Below are 23,470 nucleotides of genomic sequence, written 5' to 3'. Positions count from 1 at the left end.
GGGGAGATGATATGCTAGCTTCCTAGGGCTGCCATAACAACTCCCCTCAAATTTGGTGGCATCAAACAACTGAATTTATCCTCTGCCAGTTCTGGAGGCCAGAAGTCCCAGATCCAGGTGTGGGCAGGGCCGTGCTCTATCCCAGGGCTCGCGGACAGCGTCCTTCCTTGCCTTCGCCTCTTCCAGCCGCGGTTGCTCCAGGCCTTCCTTGGCTTGTGGCTGGGGCATCACTCCAGCCTCTGTCTTCGCAGGGCCTTCTCCGTATCTCTCCTCTGTCTGTCTCTTATTAGGACACATGTCACCGGATTCCGGGCCCACCTGGATAATCCAGGCAGACCTCATCTTGAGAGCCTTAATGACTCCCCCCCCAATAAGCTCACAATCACTGGTTCCAGGGGTTGGGACGTGGACATATCTTTTTTTTGGGGGGGGGTCGCCATTCAATCCACTGCAGAAGAGAACTTTCTGGGCCTCTTGAGTCGTGCCAGTGACCAGAGCTCTGAACTCCAAGGGGAACTAGTTCTAGGGAAGCTTAAAGTCAGTTGTAAGAGTTCAATGTGTTTCCTGAGAGGAGGAATGTGGGTAGCAACTGGCCGTTCACCCACTTTCCAAATAGCTAAATTGAGGCCCAGGGAGTGCATGGACTGCCCCAAGTCACTCTGGATCCGAAGAGGAGTTCTGAACATAACAGGCAACCACATTACTTCGCGTGGACTTTTTGTGTCTTAACTCGCAGCTCCTCTTGGATTTTTTTTTCCCGCGGAAATATATTTTTTTCCTAAGCCCTTTAGCCAGGGGAAGGCAATTGTTGCTTATTAGCCATCTGAAAAGCCTTTTCACAGGCTCCGTAGGTAGGACCAAGGTGCTGGTGTGCTTCCAGTCTGGCACAGCCTTCCACCTAGTCTTGATGGTTTGCTGAGACAGCAGGTACAGCGAGTTTTAGAAACCAGAGACATCCGTGCAACAAAAGACTCTGCCATGTTAGGTTCAACCATATTGAGTTTTGGGTACAGCTTGCATGCAGAATGGTAAATATATAGTCACGGGTGAGACAGGCTCCGAAGAAATGCCATCGCGCTTGCCTACAACCAAAGGACCAGTTGTAACATTTGTGGCAACCTTGGCACGTACAGTGATGAGTGAGTTAGGAGGGTCTTCATGGAATGAAGGGAGAAACGAATGTTGGCGGCTACCAGGTCCAGCCTCCTGCATAGTGAAGGAGTCCCTGTGGTGGGGTCTCTTTTGTGTGGCTCCCCAAATTATGCTTGAATGCTTCGAGACATAAGGAGCTTACCAGGTATAGGAAGCAGGATCTCGTTGTGGGGTGTTTGTTCATTCAGTCAACAAACATTGCTTGATTGTCTACCATATACCGGGGACGATGCCATGTCAGGGATACGAAGATTCCCAAAATACAGCTCCTGCCGATTGAAACTTAAAAAGTTTAACGGTAGGGATAAGAAAAATATGCCAATACTATAAAATTTAGACTGCGAAATGCAGTATTAGAGGTACGAAGTGTGCTGGAAGTTCTGCGAATTGACAGCTCGTGGGCTTTATTGCGTGGAGAGGGTGGCTGGGGCGGGCACACAGACCTTATGAAAGGGACACTTGAGAAAAACCTTGTGGATGGGACAGTTTTCATAGCCCAAGCGAAGGGAAGAGCATTCCAGGGACAGAAAAAGCCTGAACGAAATAGGGAAGCAAGAAACGAAGGCGTGTGTTTGGGAACCATTAACTAGGAGTTTAATTCTCACGACCACCTTTAGGGGCGGGAGTTACTGTTCCCAGTTTATAGATAAGGAAGCTGAGGCTCAGAGATTAAGTAAGTTGCCTGAGCTTACACAGCTGTTATGTGGTGAAGTTGGGGTTCACACCCTGGTCGGTCTGATGTGCTGTTGCCCACCATCCATCAGGAAGCTCCCTGACGTTAGTTGGTGTCTGTCTGGAGACGAAGGGGTGTATAAAAGGCAGTGGGATTATTACACAGGGTGAAACACCGCGAAGGCAGAGTGGTTGGTCTTTGCCTTGGCCCCATGTCCGTGGTCATGTACAGCTCTTGTCAAGTGCTATTGACAAAACCTTCTTAGAAGGGCAGAGGCAAGACCTTTGTTTGTTTGTTTGTTTTTTAGGGCTGTACCGGAGGCATATGGAGGTTTCCAGGCTAGGGGTCAGAGATGTGGCTCCGATCTGGCCTTGAGCAACGCCAGATCGGAGCCGCATCTGCAACCCACACCCTACATCATGGCAACACCGGATCCTTCCCCCACTGAGCGAGGCCAGGGATCGAACCCACAACCTCATGGTTCTTAGTTGGACTCGTTTCCGCTGTACCCCAATAGGAAGTCCCTCCTTTGCTTCTTTTGTGTCCTCCCAATGCCCAGTCAGAATGGGCTCAGTGACTGTCAATTGACGTATAGTTGGCAAACTTAGACTCTCAGTCCTGAAATTACGTACAGGGCTGTACGGTCAGGCCCAGATTTGAAAAGGTATTTGGTTGAGTCACACAGCTGATTTGGTAGCAGAGCAGATAATAACACTTTAGTCTTAGGCTCTTTTTCTCCCTGACATGATTTCATACACAAGCCAAATGGCCTGGTGCTTAGATTGGGCCCAGGGTGTTGAAATTCTCAGCTGTGCTTCAGGTCTGCATATTTGAAGATGGTATCTGAAAAATAAAAATTATACATCTCCTAAAAGATGGAATCTCAGCTACTTATCTGAGTAGAATAACAATTACTGAAAGAGTGACTATGGGAGACAGGAAAATTGCCTTGGTTTAGTCCCTCTGGCAGAATTCTAAAAGATTCTTTATCCCAACTGGCATACTCTCCAACCTAGTTTTGTTTTTATAAGGGTTTTTTTCCCATCTCAATCACATGTGTGTATGGGGGTGGGGTAGAGAGACGAGGAAGAGAGAGTTCTTTCTCTCTGCTGGGCTCTGATGATTCTTCATCTTCTCTGGAAACTTCCACGAGTTGTTCTAGTAGCATCAATGCATCTGACCTCATTCCTTTAAACCAGAACTCTCTTGCAGTTCCGGCACTGGTTCCAAGTGAAAGGACGGGGCCTCAAGCCCAAACCTCTGAGGCCCCTGGAGACTCATCAAAGATGAGTCAGTCAAGGGGCTTTTCCCTCAAGGAACTTAAATCTAGCAAAGATAAGGCATGCAAGTAGAACTCGGATGCAAGCTGGAGAGTGTGAGAAGTGCCTTTATAGCGGCCGCGGAGGGCTCTGGGAATTCCGAGGACAGAAAGCTTGCGCAGTCTCTCTCTGCTCCACCAACACTCTCTCCTGCGAGGATGCCATCCGGAGGTAACTCAGAGCCAGGTGCACCTCCGAAATGCTGGGACACAAATCTGAAAAGACAACAAACAAAACATAGCCAAGGATAACGAGGCATCGTCGTGCGGTAGGGCTCCCCCAGCTCCCCGTCTCCCGGCCCCCGCCCCTTTCCACCCGCTCCCCTTCCCTCTAGCCTTACCAGGTTCTTTGGCAGTGCCTGGACTTGCCACCCCCTTTTGCACCCCTGTGCCCGTGCTCCGTTTTCAAGAAGGAGGAGGATGTGATCAGAGACGTACTTTTGCAATGTCTCTCGGGTTCGGCTGGAGGAGAGTGTCCAGTCGGGAAGGCCAGTTTGGAGGCTCTGTTAACTGTCCAAGTGCAACGAGGTGAGGGGGTGAGGCCGAGATGGGAAGGAGGGCAATGAGGAGGGACGTTGAAAAAGCGGAGCCCGGAGGATTTAGGGCCGTCGAGCTCTGGGGGATGAGGGCGCATGAGGCGTCCAGAAGGACCTCGAGGTTTCGAGTTAGTTCGGGTGTCCGTTTCCTGGAGCAGTCTGTGAACTCCGGGACAGGGACTGCGTCTGGCTCATTGTCGTATTCCTTGGGTTGGGCAGAGTCCTGGCCCACAGTAGGCATGCGGTAGGCAAATGTTGCATGAGTGACGCATTCACCGCTTTGGCAGGCTGCACGTGGTCCGTGACTTTGTACTCCCCGAGCCCGCGTGGACTGCGGGGTGGGAACGTGGTCCAGAAAGAAGCTCTTTGTGGGAGGGTGTCGCGATCTAGGGATTCAGCCTTTTCGGGGCATGAAATGATACGCAGTTCATTGCCAGTTGGCAGGAGAGAGAAAGGTAATTCTTTCTTCCATTCTCAGGCTTAGAGAATGGCTTATCTCCAGGGTCGCTTTAAATTCCCAGTACTCCAGCGTGGGAGCGACACTGTGGCCTGCCTTTTACTTTTAAATCTTTGATTTAAAGTCGGAGCTCGAGACACCCAGGTGTGCCCTCTGCAAGGTCATGTCCTTCCAGGCTAAATAACAGAAGGGAACCTTCATCTGGGTTCACCAGCAATCACCACCTTCCTCACTGGCTTCGAACGCAGCCATTTCTTTCATCTGTATTCCTATCTTGATTAGTAAGAAATTAACGAGCGTGTAAGATTTGATTTAGATAATGATTAATTAGGGGAAAAGGCACCGTTCTAATAGCAAGTCACTATTATATGCCAAGGAAATGACTTAATATTTTTGGATGGCAAATTGACTTGTCCTCTGTTGAAAAAAAAATACCTTTTAAAAATGCTTTGGTATATTTTTTTTGGTTCGCTAGTGGAGCAACCGACACTTAATCCTTTGGATAATTTTAATAGGCATCTATTATTTTCCCTACACGTCATGAAGCAACGAGTTTTGGATATCAGTCATTGCTTTGCTTCATATTATTTTAATTATAATAGCGCATTATTATTTTTAGCACAATGTACCTTTGTTAGCAAAAAAATATCTGTTCATAAAGCAGACCTTGGCAATGAAATGTGTCAAATTATCATATATATATATATATATGGAAAAGATTTCAATTTTCATTGTTACTCAGCCCTGACGATTTAGTCTCTTCTGTTGCTGTTTGAATATGTTCTATCTGCTTTTAGAAAAGTATAAGGATCAAGGTCTACATTAATATTTCTTCTGTTCTTTAATGTGTTTTTTAATGTGATTTTGACAATTTATAGTCATTAGCTAAAATTGCAGTCTAGTAAAATAACCAACATATAGAGCATAATAAAGGTAATTAGAGAGTAGGAGGGCTGGAAGTGACCTTGAGAGGTTTTTTTCCCTAAAGCCCATTTCCCAATTTCAAGCTATAAGACTAATCTTCCTAAACAGCGCCCTTCATCGTATTAGACCTCTGCTTGCAACTCAGCAGGGCTTCTTTCTGGCCCCTGGCGTCAAGCCCATAGTCTTCCGTCTGCATTGAAGTCCCTTCAGACTCTGGCCCATCTTGCCTGAAAAGCTGGCTCTACCCCCGGTTCCAGCTTCTCTCCAGGCAGGTTGGTCTTGCCTCACGATTCTTCTAGTGCCAAATAGATTTTACCCACTGGCCTTCTCATCTTTGACTGTCTAGCTCAAGCCCCACCTCTTCCTGGAAGTCTTCTTTGACCCCTAGAGCCTCTGGGGAGCATTCGCTTATCTAGCAAATGTTGTCTCTATTACATATGTTCAAAATCAGCGTGATTGAAATATAATTTACAAATAATAAAGTGCCCCCATTTTGAGTGAAGAAGTTACTGGGTATTGACAAATTTACATACTCGTGTAACTCCTACTCCAGTTAAAATATGAACTATTTCCATCACCTCAGAAAATATGCTGCATATTTTGTCACCTAACCATATATTGACTTTTACCGTTCTCTAGCTATTTTTGTGTGTGAAAGTCTGGTCTCTTGGCGTGAATTTATTTTTTGTTTCTTTTAATTTTACTTAGCATGTATTGAATAATTACCTTGTACCAAGTAGGCCAAGAGTCTTACATGCATAATCTCACACGGTCCTTGCAGCGGCTCTGCAGGGTGGGTGGTATTGATAATACGGACACAAATGTGGAGTTCCCTTTGTGGGAAAGCGGAAACGAATCCGACTAGGAACCATGAGGTTGTGAGTTCGAGCCCTGGCCTCGCTCAGTGGGTTAAGGATCTGGCAGTGCCATGAGCTGCGGTGTAGGTTACAGACGCAGCTCGGATCCTGCGTTGCTGTGGCTGTGGCTGTGGCTGGCGGCCGTAGCTCTGATTGGACCCCTAGCCTGGGAACCTCCATATGCTGTGGGTATGGCCCCCCAAAGCAACAATAAAATAAAATAAAAAGGATAAAAAGGCATGTGGAGGTGAAATAGCCCAGCCTTGCTTGCACAGCTGGTAAGTGCTGGGGCTGGGACTAAATTGGAAGCGACCTGATGAGACAGGCTATAGGTAAGTGCCTTTGCTCTTTCCTGCCCACTAGTGTTGGCTATGATGCTAATAACCTCCAGGCCATTAGTACTTACTGACTTGGCATGAAATCCAGTAGCACAGACACATTTAGACAACCTTATCCACCATGTCCTCTTCCAACTAGCGACAGGGCTCAGGCCTGGAAGGGGGTCTCCAAGCGAGCCTGCTGCACCTGACTGCATGGCCAAGAGCAACTAAAGACCCAGTCCTGGAGGAGGGGGCGAAGGGAAACCAGGAGCCGTCTAAGATGTCAAGTCCTTGAATGGAGCCAAAACAGAGCTAGAACGAGGCCTAAAGGAAGGAGTCTGCTCTGGAGGCCAAGAAGGCAAGGCCGCAGGGAGCCGGACCTAAGAGAGCCCCTTACACCAGAGAACACATCAGGAGGGGGCTTTCTGAGAACCGACCCGTGGTTCAGCCTCTGGAAGGGCAGGGGACTGGTCAGGGCACCCAGCTTGGATACACACGAGAACAATCCCCCAGAAAAAAGCCTCCACAACTCACATATCCTGCTTCAGTTGTGGGACTCGGAACTGGACCCAAAGTCCAAGCAAGACATTGTCTCAAAATAACTAGAAATCAATGACTTCATATTGCCTTCAAGTGAAACATCTATTTGTGCATCTTCAAGATGTTGAGAAATTGATTTCTGTGGTATTTTAAAATATTCTTCCAAGATCAAAGTTAAGCATAGAGATGTCACATTTTCAGGGTCGTCTGTCTCCACTCCCTCTTTTGAGATCAGACAGAAAGTTCCTTACTGGTGTGCTCAGTCTGCAGCCCCGATTAAGGGAGCGCTGCACACGCAGGGCTCCCTGGGGTGGACGGGGCATCCTAAAGGCATGGGCGTCGTCCTCCGGGCTTCGGGAAGTAGGATCTAGGAGAGGAGATTCTAGGATGAAGCTACTTTTTAATCCTTCTGAATACATGGGAGCTGGCAGCTCTGTAATGACTTCGGTTAATTTGTTTTTTTTTTTTTGTTTTTTTTTTTTTTTTTTTTAGCATCTGGGAATGCAGGTTATTAAGCTCTAAAGAGTTGAAGCTTTTTGACTCATTTGAATAGTCAACTGCTGTCTTCTTCTTATCTCTGTCCCAGGCTATCCTGCTTGCCTCCATTCCCATCTCCCAGTGATTTTCATTTTTACGCACACACAAAATGTAAGCACCTCTTTGACGAGTGTGGTCCATAGTTACTTTTCCTTCCCATCGAATAAAGGAGCTATTCTCCCCTAACCTTCTTTTGTTCCTGACATACTTAAAGAAAGCTTTGCCATTGACTATGTCTTTTGTAGGTTGCATCTTATTTCTTGAATTGGCCTTTCTGCTTTTATTCCCACAAGTCTGTACCGGTTCTCAGGGTACCTCCTTAGTCCTTTGCCCTGGGTTTTACTTTTTTTTCATCCCACTTGGGATTTGGTTCCCAGAGTAATTCTTTGTTTTGTTGATGAGGATTCCCCTCTAAATTCTTTCTCTGTTTCTTTCTGTTTGGAGTGTTCTTTCTGTCTTGTTTCTTTCATGTGCTCGTTCAGGCAATGAAATGGTTATATTTCAACGTTGTCATTTCATTCCGGCGGGTCTAGCTCTCCTGGCCCACTTTGTTCCTTATGCCATCATGTGTGGAGGCTTATTTTAGGCTGGCCTGTGAATCATATGAAATTTACTTAAACAACCAAATGTGTTTTTCCTTTGGCCTATGTTCTTCTCTTTCCTGGTTTGGAAATCCTGAGTTCTTATTAGTTGACAGATGCTGTATTGCCTCAAATCTGTAGCTAACTATGGGCCCCCCAGTCAATGAATTGTACCAGTTGATTGATTAACCAGGCCATGCTAAGTGGGAGAGAGAAGAAATATTGCGATATAAACATGTCTGCCATTTGGATGTAACACGTAACCATTCTGCATGACGTCTGATGTATTGTCCCCTAAGTCCTCGTTGGAGGTTTTAGTCCTTTAAAGATTTTGGCTGGCTGGATTCTTGAGGTAGTGGGAGTTTAGTTTATACGATGGTGAGATTTGAGCAGCTCTGGGGAGGGGTACCCCATGCATGCTCTAAGTGTCTTTATGAGTTATCATACTAAGGCAAACCAGCCGGTGTCATGGTCATTTAAAGAGTCATCCCTGGGCTTCCGCTGGAACATTGAGTGGCAGTTTGTTACCTTCCAAGATGAGAGCAACTCTGAGCACTTGACAAAGAAAAGCTCCGAGCCCCATTATTTTATAACTCCCACTAGCCAGAGCTGGTGGGAGTAAGAACAGTACTAACCACTGCTCTGCCCACGAACCCCTGCCATTCTTGAAGACCGGAAGTCATCACCAATGGAAATTTAGAAACGCAGAGAACTTTATCTATAGCATTCACCTCTATGAATGTATGCGAGTGTTTGCCTTTGAAACACACTACTGAGGCATCGGTTTACCAAGGAAAGAAAGAAAACCATTTGGACAGGAACTTGCTATATGGAAAGTACCTGCTATCGAGGATTTGTCCTATCGAGGCGTCTCCCAGCCGATCTTGTTTAAATCTAGATTAGCCACTCATCGCCCAGGGGACTCCTTGCCTTCTTGGTCCAGTAAATGGCATCACTTTCGACTGCTAGGAAAGCAGTACATTTTGTCACCTCATGTAGAAAGAACCCAGTGAGCTTAGAACTAGCTCTCTCTTTTTTTTTTTTTCTGAAGATAATCATAAAGCCTTGAAGCTTAGACCCTATTTAAAATTGGTTTAAGGCTTATACATGAGACTGACATTTATAGGAGATAAATCTGAACGCTTAGGCCTCCAGACCCCAAATTGTATTTGGACACATTAAATATCACCTTCCCATCCAGGACTGTAAATCGCAGCGCTGGATTAGGTCTGGCGCTGTGTATTATTATCTGTGTTCTCCTCTACTGCTTTTGTCAGCCGCTCCCTTGAGGAGGGGGAAGGGGTGCGCTTGCAGTCAGTCCTGTGGATGCCAGCAGGGATGTCATGTGAGGTAAAACGTGACGAATTTCATTCCTGAACTAAGAAAAGAAAACTCGGACACATACAGTAAGGTTACGGTTAACTGGAATATTCCTAGGGAAATGAGACATGGTAATACAAATACATTTTCTGGTAACTCAGGGCTCACTAACGCCCCCCACCTTCTTTTTTTTTTTTTTTTGGCCACACCCATGGCAGGCGGAAGTTCCTGGGCCAGAGATTGAATCCATGCCACAGCAGTAACCAGAGCCACAGCAGTTACCATGCCAGGTCCTTAACCTGCTGAGCCACCAGGGAACTCTCCCATACACCGTTCTAAAAAAAAACCCCTCAGTCGTTGAAAAGCTGTCTGATATTTCTGAACATGTTTTCTAGCCTCATTTCAATAAGATTTGATGTTTATCATGAAGGCTTACTTTGCCAAGGAAGGACTTTATGGGACTTTGGGGGAGTCCCCCCCTTGGGGTTATCCCATATACATGTTTTGTCATCCTAGTTATGTTGGTTTATTGCATTCATTTATATGCACTAGGTTTTCCTCTCTGATGACTCCCTTAGACAGTGAGCCCCTTGGTGTCGGGACCGTCTCGTTCAAAGTCACACCGCCCCCATGCAGCGCAGAGCTTGGCACATAGAAGATCTGTTAGACTGGGTCCTCTGAGAGGCAGATGCCGAGAGGGCACTCGATATGCAAGAAATGCGTTGGGGAAAAGCCTTGGGAAGGAAATGAACGGGGCTGAAGGAGGCTGGAAGAGCCGTCTGACTGCGGGGTGGGTCTGACCTCTGCGGAGGAGGGAGGGAGGGAGGGAGGGAAGCTGGGGTAGGAAGAATGTAGACTGCAGCGTAGTTCGAAGTAAGTCTCATCCAGGTCAGCGGGGAGTCCTCGAGCCACAGTCCTGTGTCTCCTGGGGCTTGGCATCTTGGCCATGCTCAGCCTCGGGCAGGGAGCAGCCCTTAGAGAGGGTGGCCGGGACACAACATGGCAGTGAATTCAGAGCCCAGCAGCTGCAACCATCAGCCACGCACACTCCCTGCAGTCGGAGGTCTGCGATGCCCATTTTCCCGGCCACCAAAGAAGGAGCTCAACAAACGCTTATTGAAGGGAAAGTCTGAGTAAAACAGGAGTTGCAGCAGAGGAAGGAGGTTGGACTTAAGTATTGATTGAGCCCTAACATTTGCTAGTGTTGGTAGAGGGTATAAAATCATGGACCCTTCTCAAATGGCACCTTATGAAAGAGGCCATCCCCGATTGCCCTGTATACATAGGATCGTCCCTGCTGCCACCACACTCCCTATCTCGCTTACTTTGTTTTTAAAACGTTAAAAAAAAAGTGCCAAAGCTTTATTGAAGTATAATTGACGTATCATAACCACACATATTTTAAAGGTACAATTTGAAAATTTTGACATATGTTTACAGCCATGAAACAGTCATCTCAATCAAAATAATGAACATATCTATCCGACTCCCCCCAGTCTCCTCCCTCTCACCCCCTCCCTGCCCTCCATCTCCTCCAGCAACTGCCGAACTGCTTGCTGGCTCTATAATTTTCACTTTCTAGATGGAACCATATAGCGTGTAATTTTTTAATTTGTTTTCTTTCACCTAGCGTAATGTTCCAGGGCTCTATCCATGTGGTGGTAGATATCAATGGCTTATTTCTTTTTATGGCTGCGTGTCCATTGTATGTATATACCACACTTTGTTTTTCCTCCTTAGTTTTATTTTCCCCAAAGGACTTATCACTGCTTGAAATTATAAATATATGTGTAGTTTGTTGTCTCCCAGAATATAAGGTCCCTAAGGACAGGGACTTTATATACTGCTGTGGCCACAGTGCTTGGCACATAGGAGGTACCCAATGAAATGTTTGTGGAATGACTCTCACCTGCTTCCATGGCTTCGGTTCTCTTTCGTGTGCTGATGGCCTCCATGGATGCACAAGTGTGTCACTGGCGAAGAGCTGAAAACAACAAAGGTTCTGTCATTGGGACGCTTGGTAGATGTTGATCATGAACTGAGAGGCGGAACACGGGAGGCGCCACTGGCGTGTGTTGCACGTGGGATCTGTTGGGTTCTGTTTGGGGTGTGCTGAATTTGAGATTCCCAGAGAGCAGTTGAAAATCCAGAGCATTGCGGAGCTCAGGACAGAAGTGAGGGCAGGATTAGAGAGGTCAGCAATCATGTGGGTTTTTTCGGTGGTTGGGGGAGATACAGAATGAGAAAGAGGGGCAACAACGTTTATGTGATAGGCAGAGCGCGAGGAAGCAGGAAAAGACCGAGAAGAAAGGCCATAGCACTAGGGGGGTGTATGGGGGTGTGGGCGGGGTGGGCAGCTTTGCTAAAACAAGAGGGGAGAGTAGTTTTTTGGTATGTGTGTGTATTTTCTGTCCTTTTAGGGCCGCCCCCGCAGCATAGGGAGGTTCCCAGGCTAGGGGTTGAATCGGAGTTGTAGCTGCTGGCCTACACCACAGCCACAGCAATGGATCCTTAATCCACTGAGCGAGGCCAGGGATTGAACCCGCCACCTCACGGTTCCTAGTCGGATTTGTTTCCGCTGTGCCACGATGGGAACTCCGGGGGAGGGTAGTTTTTAAGGGGGGATTGGTCAACTCTGAGGACTGCAAAGGATCACGTTGGTTGAGGACTGGGAAGAGGTTCTGATTCCCCGATTTGGGAAGAATCGAGAAGATTATTCATTTGGCAAATCTTTATGGAGGTGCAAAAATAAAAAAGCCTTCTGCATCATAAGGGAGGGGGTGATGGGTGGGCTCAGCAGCTGCGAGGAACAAGGGCTCAACCTGTGTGACAGAGCTCGAATTGTTGGGGCTGTAAGGGATTTGGGTGATTGCCGGAATGTCAATAGTATCTTGCGGATGTTTCCCTTGTGACTCTTGCCCCAGACCTTTCGTTAAAACAACACCAACAAGGGCAACAACAACAACGTCGCTTTGCTATGGTATTGGTGCTTTAATCGTTTTTCCCCCAAAGCAACATTGGATTGGCCAGACAATCCATTTCATTAGGAAATCATAACTGGAAGTCTGAAAATTGCTTCCTGCTTGCATTCTCATTCATAGATTATAATCAAGAAAAAGAAATTGTAGGAGTGGAGATTGATCTTTTAACAGACAAATGAGCTATCGGGGCTTAGTGACATATACTTTGTGCAATAAATTAGTTTATACAGAATTTAGGAGTCAAACCTAGGCAGTTAATTCTTAGGTTTATTCAAAAAGAATCAGTCGTAAGGACAATTGGGAGAAAGCAGGGATTAGTTAAGATAAACACTGATTTTGAATCATCAAGATTGTACTGTATGTTAAAAGAAATGCATTGTTTTGCCCTGTTGGCTTCTTTTATGCGTGTGTGACATTTCGCTTACTGAAACATGAAAAACTTGTTTGTTTCAGGATCAGATTTACAAGTATGTCTCCCCAAGGGCCCGACATGCTGCTCAAGAAAGATGGAAGAAAAATACCAACTAACAGCGCGATTGAACATGGAACAACTGCTTCAGTCTGCAAGTATGGAGCTCAAGTTCTTAATTATTCAGAATGCTGCGGTTTTCCAAGGTGAGTTCTGGGGTTCCTTTGAGAAGTGCCGCTCGATGGCATCATTCTTGGGGCACTGGGCTTTCAAATGCTGAGTCTCATGCATCCATTACCATTCCAGCATTAATGCTTGGTAGAAAAACCTCCCAGTGAGCCATTCTGGTTCAGGAACACCACGCTTTTTAGAGAAGCCGCGTTGCAATCGTTGCAAAGGTGGGTAGTGGCCAAAATCAGGGACCAGGGACGTTGCGTGTACCCATCTGTGAACACTGTGAATCTCTGCGCAGAGACCTTTAAACAGTACGTCCTCTCTGCTAATTCGTAAGACGTGCTTAACACACACAAAAGTTTACGTAAACCCCAGTTGGCTCCCGGAGTGAGTTGGCTGGGCGTGGAACTCGCGGGGACTCTTTCTGACCACCTAGACCGTGTCCCTTTGAGGGCGAGAAAGTGACTTGATGGCCCGATGCTCTCTCATTGGTGTGCGTGGTTACCTTTTCTCTCTTTGTGCGTCTCAGTTCTTACTACACCTGTGCACGACTGTAAACAAGAGCTGGTTTTTTTTTTTTTTTTTTTTTTTTGCTTTTTAGGGCCACACTTGCGGCATATGGAAGTTGCCAGGCTAGGGGTCAAATCCGAACTACAGCTGCCGGCCTACACCACAGCCACAGCAACAGGGGATCCAAGCCGCATCTTCGACCTACACCACAGCTCACGGCAACGCCGGATCCTTCTTAACCCACTGAGCGAGGCCAGGGATGGCGCTCGCGTCGCGTCCTCAGGGATACGTGTCGGGTTCATCACCCACTGAGCCACGACGGGAACTCCTGTGCCAGGTGCTGTTGTAAGCGTTTTACTTACACGAATCCATTCAATCCTCACTATAACCCCTATGAAGGAGGAGGTGGTCTTAGTTTCCCCATTTCACGGTTGACAACTCAAGGCACAGAGGGTTAAGTAACTTGCCCAAGGTCACACAAGGAATAAATGGGGAAAGCAGGATTTGAACCCAGGCGGCCTGGCCCTCAGAAGCTCTGCTTTTAACTACCCCATGATGCAGGCTTCCTGTGAAGGAGCCTCGATTACGGACCTGGGGGCTTTCTTCTATGCTTCCTGAAGTAGTTGGACTCAGCTGCCTTTTTCTTGCTCCCCAAGGAGAGAATTGGGGTCAGATAGAAAGATAGCAGCCTGACTACCTGACATGCTAAATCTTTAGATTTATGGCACCTTTGTAAGAATGAACCTCTTTGGATTACAAGGTGGGTTGATTATAGCTTATGTTGTGTATTATAATGAAATACTTAGAATTACCTAAGAAAATTATTCCGATTAGCTAATAAAACGTACATTCACCACAGTTTCTTGGGTCAAAGCCTCAGGGGATGTTGGGTTGATTATACGAAGTACAATACATACGCTCGGAGTATTTGTTAACCTATTTATGCAGTCAGACTCTTGTGAAGAGTTTGTCGAGACTAACAATTTGGCCACAGAATGAATAATTTAAGCCGATTTTAAAAATACATGTACCATTCGTGCACTTCTTAGATTGGTTTGGAAGCTCATCCATTGGTTGAAAGTAGGGTGATGAGGCGTGATGTGACAGACTCAAGTTGAAGCGGAGGCTGAATCTTACTCTGTGGGGTGTCAAGGTGCTTTTCGAGAACGGAGCATTTGTGATTCGTTTCCTTCCTGGAATAAGCACATGCACAGGTGTCGTTGGCCTGACTACCTTGGCCTGGCTGGAAGAAGATGCTGGAGTGGACGCACAGGTAATGCTAGCAGGCAGAGAGGCTGACGCAGCTGTCCATTTGGCATTGCTTTTTAGCGCTGCACCTGCAGCATATAGAGGTTCCCAGGCTAGGGGTCGAATCGGAGCTGCAGCTGCCGGCCTACACCACAGCCATAGCAACGCCGGACCCGAGCCGCATCTGCCACCTACACCACAGCTCACGGTAACGCCGGATCCTTAACCCACTGAGCGAGGCCAGGAATCAAACCTGCATCCTCATGGATGCTAGTCAGATTCTTTTCTCCTGAGCCACAACGGGAACTCCCAGACCCTGTCTTATTAATTGCTGAGGGGAAAAATAAAGAGGAGTTATCTACTTTTTTCTTAGAACTACTTCTTATTCCAATGAATTTAATTTGGGGGAGGGGCCTGTTGCTTTTTCCCTAAAATACACCCCTCTCCAAGATTCTGGTAGAGCAAATTCTGGAGAAAATTGCTCCAGTACTTCACTCCTATGAAATTGGCTGTGAGCTATTTTCACCGCATGAAGTTGAAGAAAGCTCATCCTGATCTTGGCCGAGATCCACTGTCTCTTTCGGATTCCTTCGCTGGTCCCCATTGAACGGGGGTATTAAGCAGTGAGTGCTTTCTGCAAATATGTGCGCAGTTCCACGAGCAATCCTTACCGCCTCGATGTAGAGTTTTTGTCTTCGCTTGCGGGAAGCCCTCTGCCCTCGCAAATGAGCCTGGGGCCCTTTGCGCCAGTGGTTGGAGAGCGCTCGTGCTAATGTTGTTTTGATCATGATTGAAGCATTTTAAAAAGTTGTTCTTTATTTTCCATCTTTGCATTGCCTCGTTTCCTAAATTTAATTTACTTAGATGTGCTTAGTAAAATGGGGCAACGCAATTGGTTTTTGTTTCTGCTTAATTAATTCTTTTCGAAAAACTCCACTCAAAGGAGATTTTCTCTTCTTTTTCTTCTCCCCTACCTAATAATGATGCTGCTGCTGGTGGTGGTGGTGATAGTGATAATTTATTAAGCGCCTACTGTATGATGCTCACTTTTACATAATGATCTCATTAAATTTTCCCAGCAGCCTCTGAGCTTCATACTGTAATTAGCTCCCTTTTACAGATGAGCAAACACATTGATGCCCCCGCTTTTTCCAAGCTGTCCCGTGACACGGTTTTCCTTGTTCTCAGGGAGCTTGAGGTGCAACGAAATTCAGTAATTGTAGGACGTATGGTCCCTGAAAAGAAGAATATGCTAGACTTCTGAATTTCTGATCCTATCTCCATCACCTCTACCCCTTCAAGCCTTGAGTTCTGTTTTCCTTGCAGAACTTCGCTGTCACTTTCCACCCTGTACCATCAGGAAATATTTGTCCAGGTTCTTTTCCAGTCTTCTCCAGGGTACCACTGACTTTGAGTGAGAACAGACTCGGCAGAGTGCAGCGGCACTTGGCTTTTCTGGAAGGGGCCTATCTCACAACTTGAACTGTCTTTATCAGAGAGGAGAAACGGTGATTAAGCAGAAAACATCTCTGTGTCCTTATGTCGTTGACTCACCTGAGAGCTCTTGGGTCCTGGTGAATAGACCACTGCTGTTCTGAATTTATGCACAGTCTTTACCAGCTGGAGTTTCTCATTGTTTTAGCCAGGAGTAGATCAGCAGGTGAGTAGAAAGGTTTTGCGAGACTGCCGGAGGGAGGTACATATGAGCAGCAAGAAGTTATGAGTGACAGTACAGTGGAGGACCTAAAAGTGACTCAGGGGCTCACTGAGTGTGGCACTTGGGGGCATTCGTACAGGGTACATCCCGACATGCCTCTGTGGCCCCTGGATTATGGTAGATCCAACAGCCAATGTTGCTAGTGATGGTTGTGCGTTGATGCGGAAAGATCAAGTTACACATCACTGGTTTTCTCGTGACATTTCCATTGTAAATGGCTAAAAATATTCTTGGTGCTTAAAGACAACAATGGAAGAAACAGTGGACTTGGAGTCAGAAAAATCTACCTTCTCACTCCAGTTCTGTGTTGATGAGCTTCAGAACTTTGGGTGATGGGTTAGACGCCGATAGCCTCAATAGCCTCAGTTTTCTTATCTGCAAAATGGGGCCAAAAATTATAGTCGTGCTTACTTCCGAGAGTAATGCATGTGGGAGTGTCTGGACAGCTGTAAAGCGCTGTCTACATGCAGAGTTATCTCGATAGCTCCTTTGGGGGGAATCACTGGACCCCAGGCGAGGCCAGATAAACCACGCAGGACCATGGCCGACATTCGGCTCGACACAGCTGGCATTTGCGATGGCATGCAACAACTTTCGGCCCGTGTAGAGGATAGCGAAGCAGCGCCAGCGCACAGGTAGGTGCGAGCACACTTAGACAAAGGACCCTTTGAAAAGGGGGTTCATTTTACGCATTCCTACATGTGAAGCTGTCCCGCTTGACACGTCAGTACTGCCAGGAGCAGTCCTTTTCCCCCGCTTCCTGAAGCTTCTCTTCTGGCTCCTGTCTGGTGCATTGTACCCACACACGAGAGGCTAGACGAGGAAGGCTTAGTTGTGTTCAGGGCATCTCCGGGTCGGTGCCATCGTGGCAGAGGAGGAAGGCTCTCTCCTACCTGCTCCCTGTGGAGGAGATGGATACGGGGGGGCAGTGGTCCTGCGCTGCTTCTGTTTTTCTAGCCCTTATTTTCCACCTGCTCTTGGCTTTTTTTCTGTCAGGTTCCCGTCTCTCCCACTCCCTCTAAATACAGTCGCCCTTGCCTAGAATACCCTTTTCCACCCGTTCAGAGCAATTTCTCCAGTCCTTTCTGCTTGAAATAACTGTTTAGGGACGTTATTCAAGTAAAGCTTTTTTCCTTCACAGTTAATATGTGACTAAGTAATTGCTTGGATGTTGATAAACATGTTTTTGAGATTCAATCATTTGTTAATTTAGGTTTTATAAGGTAGTGGGGGCTTTAAGCGAGTACTGAGCAATTTTTTCCCTCCATTTCACACTTTTTTCCCCTTGGCTAGTCTGAGCCCCACTGAGTCCCCCGCTCAAACTGTCGGCTATTTCGTCACAACCCTTTCTTGTTGGAAAATAGTGTATGGGAGAGAATAATTACCTTGATGTCTAATCAGAACTCAATTCATTTGCCAGGGCTAACTCGAATAACCCTGAACTGAATAGGAGAATTTTAGGAACAGTAAACCATGACGTGAGTGCGATTATATATCCTCAAAAATGTAAATTATTAATCAAACCACTCATCTGTATGGCAAAGCTCTAGTAATCCCATTATAAAAGGGTGAATTTCTCATCAGGGCCCAGAAGATGCTGGCTTTAATTACTGTACTTTTATGGTGCTGACTCAAAGAGATATTTTGGTTGCAGAGTTCAAAAAAAAATGTGATTCTTTACTTATTCGTGCTATTGGAAAAACAATGGGAAACTGGGTGTTTAAAGTTATTTCGGTTTTAAAACTAAGACCTTTTGGATTTAATTCAGTTTCAAAATTCTGTGGCTTTCGCAGAGCCGGGGGCGGGGGCGGGGGTGGGGTGTAAACCTTTCCTGTGCCCTCTATTGATTCAAAAGTCAGTAATTAGACTGAACACTGTTTAATAAAAAGAGCTTGGAAACCTGACTCAGTGGGTGGGTGGGGAATGTTCTGGGCCTACACTGAGGTGAGGAGATTATGCAGATTAACTCCTTACCTCCGCCCATGGCCCTTGATTCAATCGGGCTCTGAACTCACCCCCTATAGCTGCCAAGGCATCAGGGCCCAACGTGCAAATTAAAGGACATTGTCCCTGCCCTCTAGAAGCTTCCAGGAAAAATACCACTTGTGCCCAGAGCGTTACTCTCCACCCTCCCCCACTGGGATTTGTTTACTTTCTGAAAACATCTGTTCCTCCTCCTCTTTCTGTCTCACTGAGTTGAAGTACCTGATACGGGGCAATGAAGCATATGTTTGAGAGATTTGAATTCTCCTGTCAGTCAGTGGAGGGAGAAGCGATTTTCTTCGGAGCTGGAAGTGGTAACTAGAGATTAAAAACACCTTTCCCTCTATCCGCTGGGACATGCTTCCCGGGGCTGCGGTGGCCCCGCACCAACCCCTCTTCCCTGTCTCATCTTGCAGTCAGTCACCAGTCCTGTTTCCTGGGTCATTTTCCTCGCATCCTTTTCCTCCATCCCGTGCCCCTGGGTCTCCGTTGTCTTATCACGCGCCATTGCCTTCTGGCTCTTTCTCTCTGATTTTAGTTCCAGGCTCCAGCAGCTCAGATCTAGACTCCCTGCAGAGGCCGAGCTGGGTTTGATGCCTTTAGCCGCCTCCGCTGCTTCCCAGGTCAGCGGTGGGGTGCAAGGTTTCGGGGGCAGGCTCTGGGGTCCCTCGGGCTGGGTGTGAATGCGTCTAGAGGAGGATGGCGAGGACGTGTGGACGCGGGTGCGGGACAGCACGTCCAGGGCTTGAGGTGAGGGTCAGAATCATCCTCTCTGGACACGGATTTCCGTCAGTGAGAGATGAATGAAAAGTTTCCTGTTCTGGGAGTTCCTGTCGTGGCTCAGTGGTTAGTGAATCTGACTAGGAATCATGAGGATGCGGGTTCGATCCCTGGCCTCGCTCGGGCGGTTAAGGATCAGGCGTTGCTGTGAGCTGTGGTGTAGGTCACAGACACGGCTCGGATCCAGCGTTGCTGTGGCTGTGGTGTAGACTGGCGGCTACAGCTCCGATTCCACCCCTAGCCTGGGAACCTCCATATGCCACGGGTGGGGCCCTAAAAGGCAAAAAAAACCCAAAAAAGTTATCTGTTCTAAAGTCTTTTCCTTGTAGTAGCTCATTTAACCCTCAGAACAACCCTATGAAATTGGTACTGTGACTAGCCTCATATTTTATTGCCGAGGAAGTGGAGGTGGAGAGAGAGGAAGTAATGTGTCTGAAGTCACATGACCAATAAATGGTGGAGATGGGAATTGAACCCAGGACTTCAGCTGCAGAGCCTGTGCCCCGAATCACCACGTGTTCTGTGGCCTGGACCAGCTCCCCAACTCTAGCTCGCTTTCAATTCTATTTACCTGAAAAACGTTTGCTGAGCAAGCACCTCGCATGGCTGAAGGCAGGTATTGCAGGGGATTCAAAGATAAAAAGTACCTCATGCCTCCCTTCAAAGTAGCTCACATTCCAGAAACCAAGACTTTTGCACGTGACTAACTTGAGAACGAGGCATCCTAAGGGAAATGCTGTAGGAAGAAGGTGAGCAGTGGTCTCTGGGGAGTCGGAGTGGATCCAGGTTTTGCAGGGCCCAAAGCTTACACCCTCTGGAGGCCCTCTGAGAAAGAGGAGACAAAAGGGAAATAAATGCGAAATGCCTGTGGCTCCTCTCGGAGGAAGTGGACAAGCGCAGGTCCCTGTAGCTTAAGTTTCATTAGCTTCACAGGACACTCGCCTCTGTGTGGGACTGTGGGGCTGGAAAGATTGCTTCCAACGAGAGGGTAGAGGTTCTCGGAGGAGAAGGCCTTTCCGAGCTCTCCAGACAGATGTGGCTCTAGATCAAAGAGAAGAGGGAGGGACTCCGGTGCGGGAGTCAGGTCAGTGAGCGCACATCTTCCTCTCAAGTGAAACAGTATGAAGTGCCTGCTAGATTCCAGGCTTCCCGGCCTCCCGAGCCAGCCTGTCGTCGGCCCTTTGGAAAGGGCCAAACCCCTAGGAGGGAAGCAGAGCGGCACAGAGAGCCAGGCGTGCGCCCCGACGTCAGGCTGCCTGGAGGCCAAGGCCCAGCTCTGGCACCTCCTTCCTCTGTGACCGAGGGCCAGTGTCTTCTCTCTGAGCCATTCGTCCAAGAGGGTGAAATCCAGTGAGGACCGTGAAGAGCCCAGCCCCATGCTGGTCTGTAGGAAGCAAATGTGTAGCCACCATGTTGTTTCTGTTAGTCCGCCTTGTACGTGTACAAGCAGAATTGCCTAGGAAATATAATATCTGCTTCGCAGTAGTGAGTGTCACATATCTGGCACATAGACATTTTTAAAATGCTTTTCATGCTTTACCATGACTTAATTAAAATCGAAATGCTCGGATATACCCACTCATGACCCTATCATTCAGAGAAAACGGCTTAGAACATTTTTGGGCATTTTCATTCTTGCTCTGTGTGTGTGTGTGTGTGTGTGTGTGTGTGTGTGTGTGTATATGTAAGACCGAATTTCTATTTGGTTTCTAAATAGTCCTCTAGCAGTCTGAGGTCTGAATGCGTTAACGTAGCCTCTAGCTTTAACTGGCAGGGGCAGACTCTGATATCCTTGGCTTGCATTAGGAGAGGCGGGAGAAGAAAAAGATGAAATCAGGATGTCTCTCTTGCTCCCCTCCTTTGGCGGAAGTTCTTTAGCTTTAGTACTGGACCTGCTTAACTGAAATGGAATCGTCAGGTCATACCGGGTTCTACCGTAATTTCCTCTCCTGGGGTCCTGTGGTTTTTTTCCTTTCTAGTACTTATCAAGTTGGCAGGGAGAACATGATGGTTATTTGATTAACATGAGTCTCTTTACTAGCGAATGAGCTCTCTGAGGGGAGGGCTCATGTGTATTCCACCTCAACCCTGTATCTCCCCCCCGCCATGAGATAGTAGGCACTCAGAAAATGTTTTAGGGAACACACACACACCATTAAAAGAAATATCTGAATGGAAATAGATTTACCATCTCTTCCATTTCCTCTGCAACAACCACCACTATGACCAGAAGGACAGAAAAGTTATCAACGGTTGCTGACAGCATTTATTGCCAGGTATTGACATCGACTCAGATGTAAGATCTTAAAAGTCTTGGTAATGGGTTGACGCTTGCTCACTGAAATGGCACATCTTATGTTCATCTGAGCCTTCCCGCCTCTGCTTCTGCCCTCCTTGGCTGGTCTTTTCTTCCAGCCTAGGCTTTTCAGTGCCATGGACGAACACCTTGTGACCAAGAATCATGAGACTGGTGGCATCTCAGCTTTTCCAAATACACTCTTATATGTCATTGCGGATGACTGTGGGCGAGTTAATAGAGCAAACTTTGTTTCAGGACATTTAAAAAAAAAATTAAGGCTTTTTTTGACTGTACCTGTGGCATGCAGAAGTTCCTGGGCCAGGGTTTGGGACTGTCAGCACAGTCACAATGACAGATCCTTAACCTGCTGCACCACCAGGGAACTCCTAAATAAGTTTTTATTATACCAATGAGTATACATGTTTATTACAGAAAATGGAAACGTGGAAAATAAAATGACCCACGTTCTAGCCCCTGGAGGACAGCTACTATTAACATTTTAGTATGTAATCTTACATACTGTTGTTCAGTATTGTACATATATAGGTGTGTGTGTATATATTTAAAATGGATTACATTATGCTTTCATGTAATATATGATCGCCATCTTACCATGTAAGTAGTTCTATGATACAATAGCAATAGAGTGTTTAGAGGCCATCTAGTGCTTAATCATGTTGTCTCTATGTTATTAATCCAGGCCTCTTTATTGTTAGAAATTTAGGCTACTTTCGGTAGCCCCTAATGACATATACAATGTCTGTGTAAATAGATATTGGTGCCTGTCTTTCATTATTTCCTCAGGATAAATTCCTGGAACTGGAATCGCTGGGTCAGAGGCTCTGCAGCTTTTATGGTTTTTCACATTTATTGCCTATTTGACTTCCATAAAATTGTATCTCTTTTCCCTCTTGCTAGCAATGTATGAATGTCCATTTTCCTGATCATTTGCCTTTTGCGTTTTCACAGTAACCCCTGTTTGGGTGAAGAAACAGAACTCTTTTGTTACTAGGAAGATTTTTTTGGTCATTTGTACTTTTTATTCTGTGATTTTTCTCATTAATATTCTTTTATCACTTAAAATGTAGCCAGTCCTTGTTCTTAGTGAGCTGCCCTTTGCTTATTGATTTTGAAGAGCTCTTTGTATATTCAGGATGCAAACCCATTTTTATGTTATTAGTCGCCTTTACTGATCTGTTAAGCCAGTGTTTCGCTTTTTATGGTGGTTTGAAAACAGCTTCAGACAAATGTATCCATATCTTCCTTTGGCTTCCAATATAGTCTCTGACTCGTTACTAATTGATGTTCGCTTTAGATGTGTTCTATTTCCTGTTCTGACAGTAGCGGTGTGGAAATCGGTAAGTAACATAAAGAGTCAGAGTTTGTTTTCCTCTGTGTAAGATAACACCTGATCCGCCGATCTGCCAGCGCTTTTGAAGATCAAAAGAGGTAATGTATATGAAAATGCTTTGAAACGTTTCAAGGATTATTGCGGTTGTTATTCAGTTGTCTTTGACACTGACCATTCGTCTGAATGAGTTCCTGTTTACTGTACGGATAACCGCGTTGCCGCCACCCCCACCCCCACCCCCTGGACGTGAGCCCCTTCCGACCACTTCCTAGGTCGTCATCTCGGTCTGGAGCTGCTGGGAGTTGGAAAGGTGCTGGGAGGATGGTGAGACGGTGCCTGCCACCAGTCTCTTTGCCTGAAGCATGGATTCTGGGCATCCTTCCCACCTTCCCAGCTGGGAAAATGGGCCCTGGAACTATTCTTTGATGTAGCATGCGTGTTGACTCCCCCACGCCCCAGCCCTTGAAGGTTAGCGAAAGAAGCTCACTCAATGAGGCCAAAGGGCCTGTTCCTGTCCAGCAGAGGAGTAGGTGGGGGAAAACCCTGAGGCCTTCTGGCCACACTCCTGTTCCCTGGGGACTGGAAAACCGGTACTCTTTCTAGCAATTAGCTCTTGAAGCAGATACACTGACCGATCCGATAAATCATTGGTTTAGCATTGTTTTGTGCTACACAGTCTGGAAAGAGTTGTTTACTGGGAAAACCTTTAAAAAAAAAAAAAAAGCTGTGAGATGACCAGAATTCTTCCGCGCTAAATGCCAGATTAAAAAAAAAAAAAAATCAGAGGCAGGAAAAACAATTTA

The 23,470-nt window shown here is 46.6% G+C and overlaps 1 protein-coding gene across 7 annotated transcripts in view; it reads left to right on the top strand.

Moving 5' to 3' along the window:
* GPC3 (glypican 3) overlaps positions 1-23,470 on the top strand; it is a 434,590-nt gene that overhangs the window by 19,349 nt on the left and 391,771 nt on the right. For all 7 annotated transcript variants that reach the window (XR_014834641.1, XR_014834640.1, XR_014834639.1 and 4 more), the window contains exon 2: positions 12,650-12,811. Coding sequence is in view for 1 of the 7 variants with exons in the window: in XM_013986449.3 (XP_013841903.3) it covers positions 12,650-12,811 (162 nt within the window). In the remaining 6 variants the exon portion in view is untranslated. The remainder of the gene's footprint in view (positions 1-12,649; positions 12,812-23,470) is intronic.

The sequence above is a fragment of the Sus scrofa genome, chromosome X (assembly GCF_054392235.1).
Source record: "Sus scrofa isolate SSC_HxYL_T2T_F1_AM1 chromosome X, Sscrofa_HxYL_maternal_Yorkshire_Landrace_v2.0, whole genome shotgun sequence".
Classification (NCBI taxonomy): Eukaryota; Metazoa; Chordata; class Mammalia; order Artiodactyla; family Suidae; genus Sus; species Sus scrofa.
Note: the sequence above shows the minus strand (reverse complement) of the source record. Positions and strands in the feature narration are given on the sequence as shown.